General features: G+C 44.9%; 1 protein-coding gene across 6 annotated transcripts in view; it reads left to right on the top strand.

The window, feature by feature from the left end:
• The first annotated feature begins 1,569 nt into the window (after positions 1–1,569).
• Positions 1,570–17,122, top strand: part of TBC1D1 (TBC1 domain family member 1) — a 248,669-nt gene continuing 233,116 nt past the window's right edge. The window contains exons 1-3 of one of the 6 annotated variants that reach the window (XM_050790905.1): positions 1,570–2,119; positions 3,303–3,395; positions 13,356–13,865. In XM_050790905.1, coding sequence (XP_050646862.1) covers positions 13,449–13,865 — 417 coding nt within the window. In that variant the 5' untranslated portion in view covers positions 1,570–2,119; positions 3,303–3,395; positions 13,356–13,448. The remainder of the gene's footprint in view (positions 2,120–3,302; positions 3,396–13,355; positions 13,866–17,122) is intronic. The other 5 variants (XM_050790904.1, XM_050790907.1, XM_050790908.1 and 2 more) reach the window with 5 other exon arrangements.

Genomic DNA, 17,122 nt, shown 5'->3' with positions numbered 1-17,122 from the left:
CAATCTTTGCCCTGCCGTTTTTGAGCAAATTAGCAACAATATATAAGGGCAGTACCTAGCACGATACCCCAAATCGCCTAACACCTCCACAAATAATAGCTACCACTATTGTGAGAGTTTTAAGTCAAGCTGTGAATAAAACTCTTGTGTCCACTTAAATATACCTGCCCTGGATGTAAGCATCCAGAGAAATCAGGGAATGCCCTAAGACAGCCCTAATCTAAAAGCCTACAAGAGTCTCAGTGGGCTTCAAGGAACACACTGTTCTTGGTAGGAGAAGGAACCTTAGCCCTCTATTTGCCTCCTGGGCCATAGTAATATTGATAATAGCTGCTGCCTTTAGTTGAGGACCATGTACGTCTGTGTCACTGCACTGGCCACTTTACTTACACTTTCCTGCTTTGTCCTCACAAAAATCTTGTAAGGTGTGTATTGGTCCCATTTAGCAGGTAAGAGAACGAAGACCAGAGGTCCAGCACCTTGCCTAAACCACACCTGCTGGGATTTAGACTCAAGTTCAACCGTAGAGCTCAAACTCTCAGCCACTTCCCTAAAGTCCACCTCCAGCTACATTAAGTAAAAAAATCCAGAAAGATGCCACCTGGGTGTCTGGAACTGCCTCCTCTGAGCACCCGGCTCTCCCCTCCCTGCGGACTCTTCTCTAGAGAGGATGTGATGCTTCTTACTTTTCTCAGATCCCTCTCCCCACCCTGCGAGTGACGTTGCGCCTATGTGCCTGGTGGGATAGGGATCTGGGAGCTTTGCCTGTTTCTTGCACACTGCCATCCCCTAGTCCTAGGGAGCGAGCTCTGTACCCCTTTTCACTTCTCCTCCGCGTTCTCCTCTCCTCCTTGCACTCTACAACACCCCTGGGAATGTCCCCAAACCTGATCGGGGCATGCACACCGCGGTGTGCGTGTGCGTGTGTGTGTTCCTGCGCGTGTGCCGGGCGCGCGGGGCAGGAAAAAGCGCCTAATCCAGGCTCTGCGTCACTCCCGCAATTGGTTAGAAATGGAGTTTCCTAGTGTTTTAATCCCGGGAGGGCACCTCGCCTTCGCTGTTTCCCAGAGTCCCTGATTTTCCTGCCTTGCATGCCTGCGCCCCATAGGGCATCCGTGCCTCAATTCATCCCCTGCCATCATCCAAGGAAGGGGTGAGGGGTAAGGCGGGGGAGAACGAGGTGGGTTGGTCGTCCCCTGGCCTCCGCCTCCCATGTTGTGTGCAGTTTCCACCACGTCCGTTTCGGAGGGAGAAGGGGAGGGTGCAGATGAAGCGAGGCTCCTTCAGGAGCGCGGAGAGCGGGCAGGCAGTGCCACCTGCTGAGAGCCACTCAGGCCGAGCGAGCGGCGGGCAGTGCCACCTGCTATAAATAGGCCGCCAAGGACAGGGTGTGCGACTGCACAACCCGCCACGAGGGCCTGCATCACGCGCGGGGCCCCGCGCCCCCGTCTCCCCAGGGAAACGCTGTGCCCAGATCCTGCGCAGGGGGCTGGATGGGGCGGCGGCCCGAGTACCTCCCCCCATTTCCCCTACAGACACGGGCTGAGGATGGCCCGCGGGCTTGGGGGCGGGGGGTGGCAAAGAGGGGAGGGAGGCCGCGGCGGACCCGCAGTGCAGCAGCTGTTGCTCGCGTGTGACTCGCCCGTCCGGGCCGTGGTGCCCGGGGACAGTCGCACTGGGCAGTGGGGAGGAGGAGGACACCAAGTCCCCCTCGCAGCTCCCCGGGGACCGAGTGGGGAGATCCCGGCTCCTGTCCTCTCCACGCCTCCCGCGCGCTCGCCCAGGCTGGGAGGAGGAAACCAGAGCCGCGCGCAGACACCTCCTCCTCCTCTCCTCCTCTTCCTCCTCCTCCTCCTCCTCTTCGGCTGCTGCTCCTGGTGCCGCCACAGTCCGCCGGTGCCTGTTGCTGCCGCCGCCGCGGGACCCGCTGTGTCCTCAGCCGGGTGGAGAAGAGACGGGCGCAGAGCCGAGGGGAGCCCCCTCCCCGGCCCCCAGCGGCGGGAAGAGCGCAGCCAGCCCGGCACGATGGACGCCCCGCCCGCCCAGGCCGTCCCCAGGATGCCCCCAAGCACCTGCGCGTCCCGGCCTGGCCCCGGGCTCTGAGCGCGCCGCGGCACAGGTAAGCGCCTTCCGGGGCTTCGACCTGGCCACCCGGCTGGCTTCTCTTGGGGCATCGCGGCCGCCCCCGCCCCCAGCACGCCCCTGCCCCGCCTGGCCGCGGAGGGAAAGGCATCTGGCCGCCCACGGACGCTCCTGCTGGCCTCGCCAGCGGGGTCTCTCGGGGGAGGAAGTTCATTGCCATTTCGTTGTCCCCCAAACTCCCCCCCGCCCTTGGGCGAAAGCGAAACCTTGATGTTGCTAGCGACCCGAGAGCTCCGCCGGCTTCTCCCCCAACCCCCACCCGCTCATTGGTCCGCGCATCTCTCCCCTCCCCCCTCCCGCCAAATATCTCAAGGGCTAGCGTGTTTGCAAGGCGACCACATTGGGAAGAGTGTGGTCAGAGTGACCCCAAGCCACCCTTTAAAAGTTCAGGGTACTTTGCAGTTGTAACTTTGGCAGCTCCACCAGTGCGCGCAACATTTCTTTCTATGGGCACATCCTGTACCAGTCATTTTGAAACCCTTCTGAATTGTTTCTAGCCGCTTCCTGACGGCTCTGTGATTATGAGACCCCCTCAAACTTCACCAGGCATTAGGTTTTGTTTTTGTTTTTTTTTCAAAGAGGTATCATTTTGTTTGAAATCCACCTAGATGTGACTTTTCCTGTTTTGATTTTACTTAACATAGCTTATTCTCTGGAAGTTACTTTAAAACCAAATTGAAAGTGATGGTTGTTCCTTCCACCAAACAGTTTAATTTTCAGGGTGCCCCCTATTAATGGATATGTTTTCACTTCATAGATTTCTCATTGTTTCCTTTATGATGGGATGATTTCATTTATTAATAAAACCAGACTTTGAAAGAGCATTTAAAAATGACCTGGTTTAAATAGGTCACACCCAAGAAACTCAGCTCTCTGTACAGGTTCAAACTTCTGAACTTTTTGCACTGGACCTAAGCTGAATGCAGAGGCCCTGGTCCAAAACCCTTGGTTAGGAGGGCAGAAATTTCTTCTCTAGATGTGAACTGGGATTGGTAGGAGTTGGAGAATGGCCACCTCTGGTTTTTGTTGTGTTTTGGAAGTCAGCTGTATGTGGGAGGGATTGGGGTGGAAGAATGAAAGGAGAGCTGCTCCCAGAGGCTGAGAATCCACCTTGCAGAACGACTTTTTACATTTTTTTTTTTTTTTTTTTTTTTTTTGAGACGGAGTCTCGCTCTGTCGCCCAGGCTGGAGACTTTTTACATTTCTGACTCTTCGTGTTCTGTCACTCCCGTGGGTTAGGAATACCTGAACAGGTGAGTTCGGCACCTTTTTCTAGAGTTGAGATGGCTTCTCTTGGTGGGGAAAGAAGTGTGCGTCATCATCAACTTCCTAGGAGCTGTCTTAAGGAATAAGGACATGGCATGAAAGAGTTTACATAGTAAAGGTTTAACTGCTTTTGTAAACAGGTGTTTTACAACGATTTGAAATTGGATGCCGTCATAGTCTCACAGTCTGCCTGTTTCCTGTTATTTTTTTCTGGCGTGTTATAGAAAAATAAGACCCCAACAAGTGCTTTCTCTCCAGATTTATCTATAAGTAACCATTGACATAACATGTCGCTACTGGATAGTAGCCACAGCTGTGAGTTAAAAGGTATCATATAAAATGTTTAGGCCAGGAGCAATGTCTTACACTTATAATCCCCACACTTTGGGAGGCTGAGGCAGGAGGATCGTTTGAGCCCAAGAGTTCAAGAAAGATATTGAGACCCCATCTCTACAAAAATTTTTTAAATGAGCTGGGGGTGGTGGCACCCACCTGTAGTCCCAGCTACTTGGGAGGCTGAGCCAGGAGGATCACTTGAGCCCAGGAGTTCGAGGCTGTAGTGAGCTATGACTGTGCCACCTCAGTGGAGCCTAGGTGACAAAGTGAGATCCCATCTCTTAAAAAAGAAGAGGTTAGGGGATATTTTCTGAAGTGAACACAAGTAGAGTATTCTAACAATATTGAGTGCAAGGAGACATGGAAGGGACTAAGTGGTTCAAAGCAGGAAATAAAATCATCAGGTGATAATTAAAATCATTTCTTCGATGTGGATTTGTCCAGTCATTTGCAAACCAGGAGAATGGGAAAAAAAAATCACTGGTGTAGTTATAAATTATTACATTCTGTTTTCAAAGGAAAATGTTGCAAACGCGTCTCCTTGTCATAGTCTATTGTTATCTACCCCACTGAGAGTGCTGGGGCTTCCCCTTTTCACCATGACAGCATTTCCGGTTGGGTGGCAGTCATGCAGTGTTGACCTGGTGTCCCGTAAGGCATAGTTTGTCAAAACACTAGTGGGTATTAGGAGGAAACGTGCAACTCTGAAGCAATAGAGCTTGCCCCTTCTTCCTCATTATCCAGCTGATAATAATCCCTGTCCCCCACTTCCCTAGAAGGCAGCTCTGACAAGGAAGTCTGCAATCACAATGAGATGTACCCCTGTGTAGAGCCAGATGTGGGTGGGTGGCTCCTTTGTGGTCCAGATCTTCTAGGATCTTCTAGGATGTACCATGGCAAGCAGTGGGGAGCCTGAACCAAGCAGCATGGCTGTTACCTCTTCTGTGTTCACAGCAGCATCTTCAGTTGTCTTGGTGTCTGGAGTAGGCAACACAGCTGCCTGCTTTGTTGGCCACCAGCTTTCTGGCAGAGTAGGTGGTAGGGAGGAGAGCAAGGGGCTCAAGAGGATTGTGTCTTTGAGCATGCTTTTAATTTGATCTGACAGAATGGCAGCTCCCGGAAGCCCTTCCTACTCTCTCCACAGCATTTCTCTGTAGGTCCCCAGTTTTCACTCTTTTCAGATGCCCAGAGAACTGAAAATGTATCACAGCCCATTTAGGGACCTCGTGTGTATGTGTGAGTGCCTCAGGATCATTTGTTTTGCCCTTTTCTGGTCTACCGTGCTGGCCTTCTCAAGTTTAATGATCATGTTAGTTTCAATGTTTTATATATTTCTCAGCAGGTTTCATCTCCTGGTCATTAAACTTGAGAAGTAAAATCTGCTCATTAAAATGACTGAGTCCATGGCCAGGCATGGTGGCTCATGCGTATAATCCCAGCACTTTGGGAGTCCAAGGCAGGTGGATCACTTGAGGTCAGGAGTTTGAGACCAGCCTGGCCAACATGGCAAAACTGTCTCTACAAAAATACAGGTATACAAAAACTAACCTGGCATGGTGGCATGTGCCTGTAGTCCCAGCTATTTGGGAGGCTGAAGCAGGAGAATGGCTTGAAGCCGGGAGGCGGAGGTTGCTGTGAAACGTGATCGTGCCACTGAGTCCAGCAGCAGAGCAGTGTTGGGGTTTGTATCCCTGTAGTGGTGACGAAGGATTTAGGTTTTCAGTGAGAACCATTACCTTACAATTTCCTTCACTGACTTTTCTTCCTTTCCAACCCCATATTCCAATAACAAAGATCTTTAAACCAGATTCTTCACGAGAGACATGAAGGTTTTCATCTTCAAGATTTTTTGCTTTTTTTTTTTTTTTTTGAAATGGAGTCTTGCTCTGTCGCTCAGGCTGGAGTGCAGTGGCGTGATCTCGGCTCACTGCAAGCTTCGCCTCCCAGATTCAAGTGATTCTCTGCCTCAGCCTCCCGAGTAGCTGGGACTACAGGCATGCTCTACCACAGCTGGCTAATTTTTGTATTTTTAGAAGAGGCAGGGTTTCACCATCTTGGCCAAGCTGGTCTTGAACGCCCGACCTCGTGATCCACCACCTTGGCCTCCCAAAGTGCTGGGATTACAGATGTGAGCCATGGCGCCCAGCAGGTTTTTGACATTTCTAAGCCAAAAGTTCCATTTGATGAGGTCTTAGATGCAGGGGCAATGTGTCCCTTTTCAGATTTCAGATGTTTAGAAAAAGATTTGTCATATTTGGGCCAACTGAAAAACTCTTGATATGAGGGTTTCTATGAAACTGTGCAGAATGTAGGAAATACATTTTAGCATCAACAAAGAGGCATTTAATTTTGAGTGTGCCTGTCTCCTTTGAGATGAGCAACAACTATTTTTCTCTTATTAAAAGAAAATGCATTTGTTTAACAGCACATTTTATATAATCAGCAAATCTAAACTTCTGAATTAGGTAAGCCCTATGGGTTCGTTGTCAGAATTAGTGAATTTATATAAGCAAAGTGCTTAGAAAACAGTGCCTGGTACACAGTGAGCACTCAATATTATTTATTGCTATTATTGTGTTTGTTTATTTTATACCTTTAGAGTATAATTTTGATGTTAGGTTTGGATTGCTGAGGCCAAGCAAAATTTAGATAGAACAACCTAGCTAATCCACTAGAAAGATATTTGAGGGTTATTCCCATCTAAAGATCTATGGGATCTTTGGATATCATCTATGGGAAACAACAGAAGTATGTGGATAAGACAGATATGGATTCAAATCCCACCTTCACAATTTATTAGTGAGGGAACCCTTTGGTAAAATGAGGATGACAAAACCTACTTCTCAGCGTTGTGAATGTACAGAAGATCATGAATGTAAAATGTCCATGAAGTGGTAGGTGGTCAACAGATATTACTCTAGCAAAGAGGTTAAGAGCAAGAAAACTCTGGAGCCAAAGGGCCTGGGTTCAAATCCCAACTCTGCCACTTCTTATAGTATGGCCTTGGACAGGTGACCTCACTTCTCTGTGCCACTATTCAATGATAATATTCCTTATTGTCCAACGTTTCGTAAGTTAAATCAGTTAATAAACACACGATGACAATGTGTTGATAACTATTCTTTTTACTTTTAGTAGAATAACTTAAAGGAACCCTGCAGGTGGGAGGGTTATACATAATCTCTGAGGGCCAGCTAGGACCCTCCCCCATTTCCCACCCTTTTTCCTGTGCAATGAAGAGAATATAAGAAGTGACAGTGCCATTCTAAAAGACTAGCCTCGAGTTGGCTCTAATTTATATGACTCGTGCCTGTAATCCCAGCACTTTGGGAGGCCGAGGCTGGCAGATCACTTGAGGTCAGGAGTTGGAGATCAGCCTGGCCAACATGACGAAACCCCTCTACCAAAAATACAAAAATTAGCCGGGCGTGGTAGCGCACACCTGTAATCCCAGCTACTAGGGAGGCTGAGGCAGGAGAATTGTTTGAACCCCGGGGGGGCGGAGGATGCAGTGAGCTGAGATCACGCCAGTGCACTACAGCCTGGGTGACAGAGTGAGATTCTGTCTCAAATAGTAACAGTAATTTACATGAGAAAGAAGTCATTCAAAAGCATCATTACTTTACAGGTCAAATTAGAGGTGCACGCCCCAGTACTAAAGCATCCTTGATGATGAAAACATTTAGAACCACCGGTTTCAGGAGCTCCATGCGATGGTGAAACAGCCTCTGCTCCAAGGGTTGTTGGTCCCTGTGGGATTCCTGGGTGAGGAACACGCTGCTCCCATTGGGGTGGAATCCTGTGGAGGAAGTGGATGAAGAGTGTAGCCAAGCCAGTGAGCCTACTGCATGGGATTAGAGCACTTCAGGTTGCAGTATAATTCTGTTCAGGTGCCTGCCCACTCCATCTGGCATAAAGAACAAAGAAATTAAACCACTGATTCACAGAGCAATGTGAGTAGCCACCTGGGGACGTTCTGTCCATTCTGGTGTCCCCAACAGCTAGTCAATATTGGCCGGTTCCTAATCTGGCCTAGAGCTAGAGGCCACTAACACCCCTCCATTCATCCTTTCTTCTCTCCCTCCCCGCTGCCACCAGCATTCTGAGAAGGTGAGGGCTGAAACTGCACAGGCTGCTGTATTGTTAGTTACTGGAAAGTCCCCATCCTGCTCCCTGTGGTTTGCTGTGAAGGAGTGGAGGGGGGGTAGGAAAAAAGGGGGTTCCCAGTAAGCAGCTTACTAATACCTACCCTTGCTTCTCTCACTTGCTGATCCATAATTCCCATCCTTTCTTCATGTACCTCCCCCACATTTTTGTTCTTGAAGGGAAGATGGGAGCAGCTTTCTATCCCCACACAATGTTGGGGACATTTGGTATTATACATTATGAAAATAAGATTTGCCAGATTTGAGAGATGGAAGAAAACTTGGGGATGATCTTGTTCCATTCTCTTATAAGAATAAGCAAGATTTGGAGAAGCTGAGTAACTTGCTTTTTCAACTTTACACTTGAAAGTGTTTCCATGAGGAAGTTGGGGTTCTCTGCAGCACTTGGATGGGAGTCAGGGACTTGGATTGTCCCCATTCTGTCACTAAATTTGGACAAGCCACTTAACTTTTCCAGAATCCAGTTGCCTCATTTCAAATATTAGGGAAATTTCTAAATGGCTTAAAAAGGACCTTGTTAACTTTAAAATTTTATAATTCTAAGTGTATGCTGCCAGAGGTATGTAGCATAGCAGGACACATTAACAAGATTATTGAAACTGTTCTAATAAAGGGCATCTTTGTGTCTTGGGTAGCTACTATGTTTAAAGACTGTGCTAGGTAGGAGTTGTGCAGAATACAAAGGTTCTCTGTAGAGGGATAGGGCATGTATACAGACAACCCTACTAACAAGAACATCACTAGAAGCTCATTGGAATCACAGTATTTCTTGCTGAGGGTATGAAACATAAGAGTTCTCCTTGGAATAGGAGGTTCTATTTGGGGCTTAAAGAAAGGTCAAAGGTTGAGTGCAAATAATGTGGATTGAGATGGTTTTAAAAAATAATCGAATGGTTTGTTAGTATTAAACTGGTGCAGAAGTAATTACAGTTTTTGCCATTCCTTTTAATGGCAAAAATTGCAGTTACTTTTGCACCAAATCCCTAATATTATTTACATAGTTTATCTCTGTTATGGAACTTTTTATTGACAAGTAATGTAGAAACTCACCGGATGGATCTAAGTTACCCTGAATCTTATCTTAGCAGAATCTGAATTGCTTATAAATAATTATGGCTATGTTGGAGGTAGACCCTATTATTTGATAGTTTATGAACAGTGCTAAGGTCTAATCTACTTTTTACAGAGAAGCTAAGAACATGCTACAGCTGGTTGAAAAGCAAAAACTTTAGGCATTCAAATAGTTTCATCAGTGAAATGGCAGGACTCATTTGATGACTGATTATTATCAACTGATTTAAGTGACTGAGTTTTTTTTGTACTGTGTACATCTATACTCTAAGAAGGAAATTGAACGTAATTCTGCTATGCTTGTTGCCACTATATTAATAACTGCTTCATCTAAAATAATTGATAGAGCTCAGATTTATCCTTTGTAATAATTCTAGTGCTTCTTTAAACATGTTTTGGGATTAGCAGCTGTCAACAGTTAGAACATGAAACAGATTCTGTTACAGGAGTAGAAGTTGATCCAGACATTTAATGTCTTTTTCACCTGTAAGTGAGAGAGAGAATAAAGAGGAAGAGAGATCATTATTTATGGGATTATATGAACTTCAAGTCCGTTTTCATTATTAGGAGAAGCTGTGCTTTAAAGTATAGTCAGGGACTTTAATTTCATGAAATGCCTGAGCTGTAAATAAAGTATTGCTTTATTTTTTATTTCTTGAGCATTTGAAAAAAAAATTAGCTACGAATTATGTTCACATTATATTAAAAAATTTGCTCTTAGCATTGTGCATATATATTATACAGAAAAACATAGAGTAAAAAGAATAGACTTCAGTTCCAGTTCAGAAAAGGTTTAAAATTTGAATACTGATTTTGGAAACCCCAAACCTTAAGAGTTCAAGAAGCTTATGGTCTTCTTGAGGGACACCTATTCAAACTCTCGAATATGGTGATTGGGTAGCAAGTTCAGAAACACCTGCTGATGCATGCGCTAAAACACCTTGGAGAAAAGAGGTGGTAGTTGCCTGAAGTAGGACTTAAGTACCAGTTGGAAATAGAAGACAAGGATGGGGACTGTTGGGAGATGACTCTCCATGGGTCCTTCCTGTTTCTACCACATCTTGTGAGCAGGGCATTGAGTGCCTGTGTTCCAAACTACCTTTTCCATCATGTTTCTACAGCAAACAGTCATGGAAGATAGAAATAGAGTCTTCTCTGCAGCAAAGGGCAGACATGCTTGCTTCCTGTACTTCCCACTGTAAAATATTCCGGCTCCCTAAACTCAGCTTCCTTTCCTGTAACCCACCATGATACAGATGTCACCTGACCTCTGGGAATTGGGTGTCAGGGAAGCAACACAAATGCTGACGGTCTGGCTACTGTGACTGCTCTGAGTAATAAATTGTCCTTCGTCTCCAACCCAGGAGTCTCATGTTTTCTACCAGCAGGCTAACTTGTGGCAGGCTAACATGTTAGTTTGCAAGTAAGGTAAAATCTCAGACCCTCTGCAGTTTGTGGCAGGGATTACATTCTGAGGAGAGAGGAACAGCATGCTCCATGGCTCAGAGGCATGAGAAATCACATTTTACATGGGGAACCATAACTAGTTCTCTACCTTCAGAGCCAAAAGGTGCACCAAGGAGGTCATTTTAGGGGAGAATATAAAGTTGGAGATATAGACAGAGCCAGGTTCCTGAGAATTGTATGCAGGGAGTTATTAGAGAATTTTTAGCAGTGACGTGATAAATCTTGTGTTGATTAGGTTACTCCAGGAAATATGTGATGGGTGGATTGAAGGATGGGGCACCTTTTCTCTAGGAGAAAAAAGAAAGAGTGGATGGTGGAGTCAGATGTAGCAATAGGATGAAGAAGGAATCTGAATGATCCCTTGGCCATTCAGTGAATAGTGATGCTATTCACCTAGATACAGCGTATAGGAGGGGAAAAAAATTCTGGGAAGGAGGGAGATGAGACTGAGTTAGCTTTAAAAATAACTAAATTGAGACCTAGGAGCCTATAGGCTATCCAGATAGAAATATTTAATGGCCTGTATGCATCTGGAACTCAGGAAGGAGGCTTCCGTGGGAGCAGATCACTTGGGCACTATTAGGGTGTATGTGGTAGATGCATTCTTGTGCAGCAGTCAAGGGGATGGGCTTTAGGGTCAAGTGCAAATTGCCCCCCATCCCCTGTGTAAGTGACTCAAGCTCTCCAGGCTTCAGTTTCCTAGTTCATAATAGTGGGCTCTAGTGGACAAGGCTGTTATGAAGGTTAAAGGAGACAACATACGCAAAGTGTGTGGTAGAAGTCACACACTGATCAGCAGCAGCAGGATGATCAGAATGCGGTGCTTGACACCAAAAGATTAGGTGAGATTGTCCAAAACAGCAGGTAGAATGAGGGGAGAGGATGAAGTCAAACATAGGAAGAAAAAAAGCCTTTGAAGTATGTGAAAAGAAACAACCAGAAAGGTAAGATGAGAACCAGAAGAGTTTCAAGAAGGAAGGTGTGGCCAAGATTGAGAAATTCATCAGCACGAATGGCAGTCAGGGACTAAATAGCCCCCTTTAAATTGTACAACCTTGAGGACCTGGGCAACCTTAACAGAATTTCAGTGGATTCCTAGTGCAAACCAGGCCTTACAAACCAGGAATGGATGGTCAATAGGAAGTGGAGACAGTAAGTGTAGACCTTACTTTGGAGGGAAAGAAGAGAAAGAGCCATGGCCAAGGGAAGTTTGAAATCAAAAGAAATATCTTTTTTTTTTTTTTGATTGGAGAGACCTCAGTTATTCTTTTAAAATACTTATTGAATCCCTTCTTAGAGTCAGGCACTATGGCAGACACAAGGGAGATAGCAGTGAATCAGACAGATGCAGTGCCTGCCTTGGTGGAGTGTCACCTTAGCATTTGTCCGTATGCTAGGGGAGTGAGGCAGGCGCAGGAGAGACTAAAGATCCAGGGAGCAAGTGAGTAAAGAATAGGGGTTGAGATCCCACAGACAACTCAGCTTTAAACAAAAGGGTTTTGTCATCCAATGGGACAAGAAGGTGTTAGGATACATCAAACGTGGTTGTTGAAAACAGAGAAGGGCTGGGCACTGTGGCTCATGCCTATAATCCCAGCACTTTGGGAGGCCAAGGTGGGCGGATCACTTGAGGCCAGGAGTTCGAGACCAGCCTGGCCAAATTGGTGAAACCCTGTCTCTACTAAAAATACAAAAATTAGCCAGGTATGGTGGTGCATGCCTGTAATCCCAGCTATTTGGGAGGCTGAGACAGGAGAATTGCTTGAACCCAGGAGGTGGAGGTTGCCGTGAGCCACGATCGTGCCACTGCACTCCAGCCTGGGCAATAGAGCGAGACCCTGTCTCAAAAGAAAGAAAGAAAGAAAGAACACAGAGAAATGTAGTTGAGGGAGTTTGGGTTTGGGTTTGGTAGAAGCAGGTTTTTGTTTGTTTGTTTGTTTGTTTGTTTTTAGAGAGTCTCACTCTGTTACCCAGGCTGGAGTGCAGTGGAACAATCTCGTCTTGCTGCAGCCTCTGCCTCCCGGGTTCAAACAATTCTCATGCCTCAGCCTCCTGAGTAGCTGGGATTACAGGCACCTACCACCACACTAGGCTAATTTTTGTATTTTTTGTAGAGATGGTGTTTCACCATGTTGGCCAGGCTGGTCTCAAACTCCTGACCTCAGGTGATCCACCTATCTTGGCCTCCCAGAGTGCTGGGATTACAGGTGTGAGCCACTGCACCTGGCCTAACATTGATATCTGTTGATGAGAAGAAGCCAGGTGTTGGGGTGATAGCTTATAGCACATGAATTGAACAAAACAATGTTTAAGACAATGTTTGCAACATAATAGGCAGTGAATACATGTTAATGGAAGGTGGATTTGTGATTCAGAACCACTAGACTACCTGGCTGAGTCTTTTAAAATGTAAGTAATATCGTAAGTGATATTACTTGTCCCAGATCAGTTGTTTAAAACCGATCTGGTTCAGTAGACTATGGTGATGATAGCAGCTATTTCTTCCCGTAAGAGTTATTTCTTGGGGAAGTCACTTATACTGAATTTGACTATCTTTTAAAAATTTATTGAAATGTATGTTAAATAATACAATGAGGTTTAATGCTCTCAGAGTAGCACTGTGTCATCTTCTATCATGGGGGCCTTTGCTGGCTTTAGGAGGCTTATGTTTCATAATAGTTTCCTAGTGGACTCTTTGTTACCTGTAATGAGTGTGACAGTTATGCCGTGACCAGGTTTTATATGGAATACAATTTTGAGAAAGCTCTTTCTAGGCAGAGGAGCTTATTTGAACCTCTTATTACATTTGGGTTTCAGGCTTTTGAGTTCTTCTGAAATAATAGCCCTTTGAAGGTAGCTATTGCTATGACTTCATTAAATTCTAATGCCTCTGGTTTCCTCCCCCAGGTTTCTGCATATGAAGTGTGTAAAATAGATTGCTTGATCTAAAACAGAAAAACAGCGGTAACTGTTTTGCTGAGTTCCCAGACCCTTCCCAAGATGGAACCAATAACATTCACGGCAAGGAAACATCCGCTTCCTAATGAGGTCTCGGTGGACTTTGGCCTGCAGCTGGTGGGCTCCCTGCCTGTGCATTCCCTGACCACCATGCCCATGCTGCCCTGGGTTGTGGCCGAGGTGCGAAGACTCAGCAGGCAGTCCTCCAGAAAGGAACCTGTAACCAAGCAAGTCCGCCTTTGCGTTTCTCCCTCTGGACTGAGATGTGAACCTGAGCCAGGGAGAAGTCAACAGTGGGATCCCCTGATCTGTTCCAGCATCTTTGAGTGCAAGCCTCAGCATGTTCACAAACTGATTCACAACAGTCATGACCCAAGTTACTTTGCTTGTCTGATTAAGGAAGACGCCGTCCATCGGCAGAGTATCTGCCATGTGTTCAAAGCCGACGATCAAACAAAAGTAAGTGAGATGGAGATCCAAAAGACTAAGGTGTGGCTGGCTGGTTTTTAATTGTATGGGGGTCAGAAAATTTATTTTAAGTATACTGAAATGAATAAGGGATTAGTCCTGCAGTTATAAATTGATTACTTAGCTGAATTTTTTGTTTATGGTGCTAGTTTATAGTTTTGAAGCACATTTGAAAACAGATATGAGAAATTGTCAGTTTTTGAGTTCAAAAATTCAAGAGAAATCAGTCTAAAACTACTAATTAAGAGCAGAAGTGTTAAGATGTACATTATTCCAGACGAATGTTCTAAAGCCGTGCTTCTCAAACTGAAATGTGCTCGTGAGTCACCTGGGGATCTTGTTAAAATGTGAATCTTGATTCAGTGGGTCTGGGTGGACCCCAAGACTACATCTGTAACAAGCTGCCAAGAGGTGCTCATGCTGCCTTTTGCAGGTTGCACTTTGAGTGGCAAAGTTCTAAATCTCCACATTTGCAACCCTATTACGAAAAATATAGTTATTTGCCCGGCGCAATGGCTCACGCCTGTAATCCCAGTACTTTGGGAGGCCGAGGTGGGCGGATCACGAGGTCAGGTGATCGAGACCATCCTGGCTAACACGGTGAAACCCCATCTCTACTGAAAATACAAAAAATTAGCCGGGAGTGGTGGCGGGCGCCTGTAGTCCCAGCTACTCGGGAGGCTGAGGCAGGAGAATGGCGTAAACCCGGGAGGCGGAGCTTGCAGTGAGCCGAGATCGCTGCCCCTGCACTCCAGTCTGGGCGACAGAGCGAGATGCTGTCTCAAAAAAAAAAAAGAAAAAGAAAAAGAAAAAATATAGTTATTCGTAAACTGTGTAAAAATGCTCCTGGCCAGTTTCCCAAGGCATAATGTTCACTTAGGCAAAGGTCGTTGATAAGAACGGTGGATATGTATCTAAGTTTTGATGCTATTAGGGGTTCTTTGTGTTTTTCTCTTTCGCAAACCTCAGGTCAAATCTGATTAGCTTGTTATTAGCCCATGATGTGGTTGAAAAAAAATATGAGACATGGTAAAAGCTCTGCTATTTTCTTGTTCATTTGTGCTTGCTTTGTTATTAGCATTCGTTGTAGTTCTGGGCAGGACTCATTTGAAGATGCTTGTCCATTTTATGAGAATTAGCTGAGATAAAATTGAAAATACAATGCAAATAGCCACTTTCTCAGTTGAGCTCAGGGCTCCACGGCTAACCCCATGGACTGTGGAGTCTCACCGTTGTTTTGGGTGCCAAGCAAGGCAAGTCACATATGACTCAAGCTTTCTGCCACATGTACAGGGTGAAGGTGCAAGTGTCAATTCACATGTCAACTGTCAGTGAAGCCTTGAAAGGTTCTCATATTTTCAAGTTTAAAATCTGAATAGAAATGCTGAAGTTTTCTCTCTGCACTCCATTACGTTATTTTATATACTCTCTAGGGTGTAAGAAACTTATTTAGAAATTAATGTTCTTGGTACCAAGTAGATGCCCTTTTGCTTGTTCATTTGTTGGTTCTTCTAGTCATTCAGAATTGCTGTTGCAGGTGCTGTTGGAGATGATATTAGCAGAGGCTTGTAGGCAGGCAGGAGCATTAGTGGGGAATAGGACCACGTGATCCATGTATAGAACACAACAGAAGGACTGAGAAGAGAGCCTAACACACACCCAAAGTGTAGAGAAGGCTTTGTGAAATAAAGGCTAATATGGAGCTCAAAACCACCACTTCGCTCACAGAATCAAACTCTCATACTATAAATCATTTCATGTTATTGTCCATGCATCCATCTCAAGTGGGCGTGACAGCATTAGGCTTGGTGATTCAGAGGGGCTAACTTCCTGTATTCTAATCCTACTTCTGCACCCATAAACTGGGTGGCCTCAGGCAATTGAGTCTGTTTTCTTATCTGGTAAATGGGAATAATTACAGTATTTATCCAATAGAGTTGCTGGAAAGACTAAATGAGGTAGCACTGGACCTGAAACTTAGTAAGCATTTTTAGCCATAAAAACATTGTCATTCAAGAAAATTTTACTAGAGGCAGATTGTATGCTAATTTCATTTCATGTCTTAGGTAAAAAGAAACAGGATACCTAGATGAGTATCTTCAGCTTTCAAAGATGAGATTCTGGTCATCTTTGAGGAACATTTTTAAAATGACATGTATAACTTAATGGCTCCTATTATTTGGACAAATTCCAGAATGAAAATGAGAGGACTGAACAGCCTGTACCGCAGTCCAGCTCTATATAGTATTTGGACTGAGTTTCCTTGGGGAGTTTTTGCATGGAATCATTGTTCAGCACTTTACACATTTGACTTTTTCCCAAAATCTTTTATAGCCATCTGAGAACAGGCTTCTGGCCAGTCATTAGGATGCCTGACAAGAGAAAGAGATTTATAACCAAATTCTGTAATTGGGACTTCCAGTCTTTCCCCAGGTAGAGAATTGGACTTACTCTATATTCTAAAAAACCATGGTTGAAATATGAATTAGTTCTTAAGTTATTTTTGGCTTGCATACCATTTTTGCAAACACAAATTGTCATTACTCTGTTCATTTTATAAAAGAATAATTTGTAGCATAGGTATGTACCTCAATCAGTGATTTTGTTGTTGGAAACAAAACAGTAAATCACACTGGCCATGATGCTAACAGCATGATAGATTTCCTGTTCTTGGAACACCACTGTCACTGTATCTCATAGCAAAGGATTATCTGCTGGAGGAGCATTCTCTTGACTACTTACAACATTTGCTAGGTGAAATAATTCTCCAGGTTAAGGCCTTTTCTAAAGAGATGAGGTCAGCACCAACTGCATTTGCCAGAGAAGACATATGCATTTACTGCCAGCGTCATAAACACAAAACTACAGTCTGCGAGGAAACCCTTTGATCAGCATCGAATTAATTCACTGGGTAATGTCTGGGGAGAAGAGGCATGTGAAGGAATAATTGTATAAGCATGCCATGAGATTGTGTTTTCTATTGTATGTTCCATAGAATATGAGGAAACTTCAAAACATGTTGTGGAAAAATGGAATTAAAAGGTAAAAAACATATATACACATGAGCTTTATTTCTCAACATACACTTTATCAAGTTCAAGACACTTTTGTAAGCAATGTTAACAGCCATTGAGTCCATCTCTAAAGAACTGAGGGTCCTGGGAATTTAACCATGTTTATGCAGTCTTTTTTACATTATTAACTGAAGAAAAAATGGTGCTCTTTAAAGATTTTTTAAAATTGAGAAG

The sequence above is a fragment of the Macaca thibetana genome, chromosome 5 (assembly GCF_024542745.1).
Source record: "Macaca thibetana thibetana isolate TM-01 chromosome 5, ASM2454274v1, whole genome shotgun sequence".
Lineage (NCBI taxonomy): Eukaryota > Metazoa > Chordata > Mammalia > Primates > Cercopithecidae > Macaca > Macaca thibetana.
Note: the sequence above shows the minus strand (reverse complement) of the source record. Positions and strands in the feature narration are given on the sequence as shown.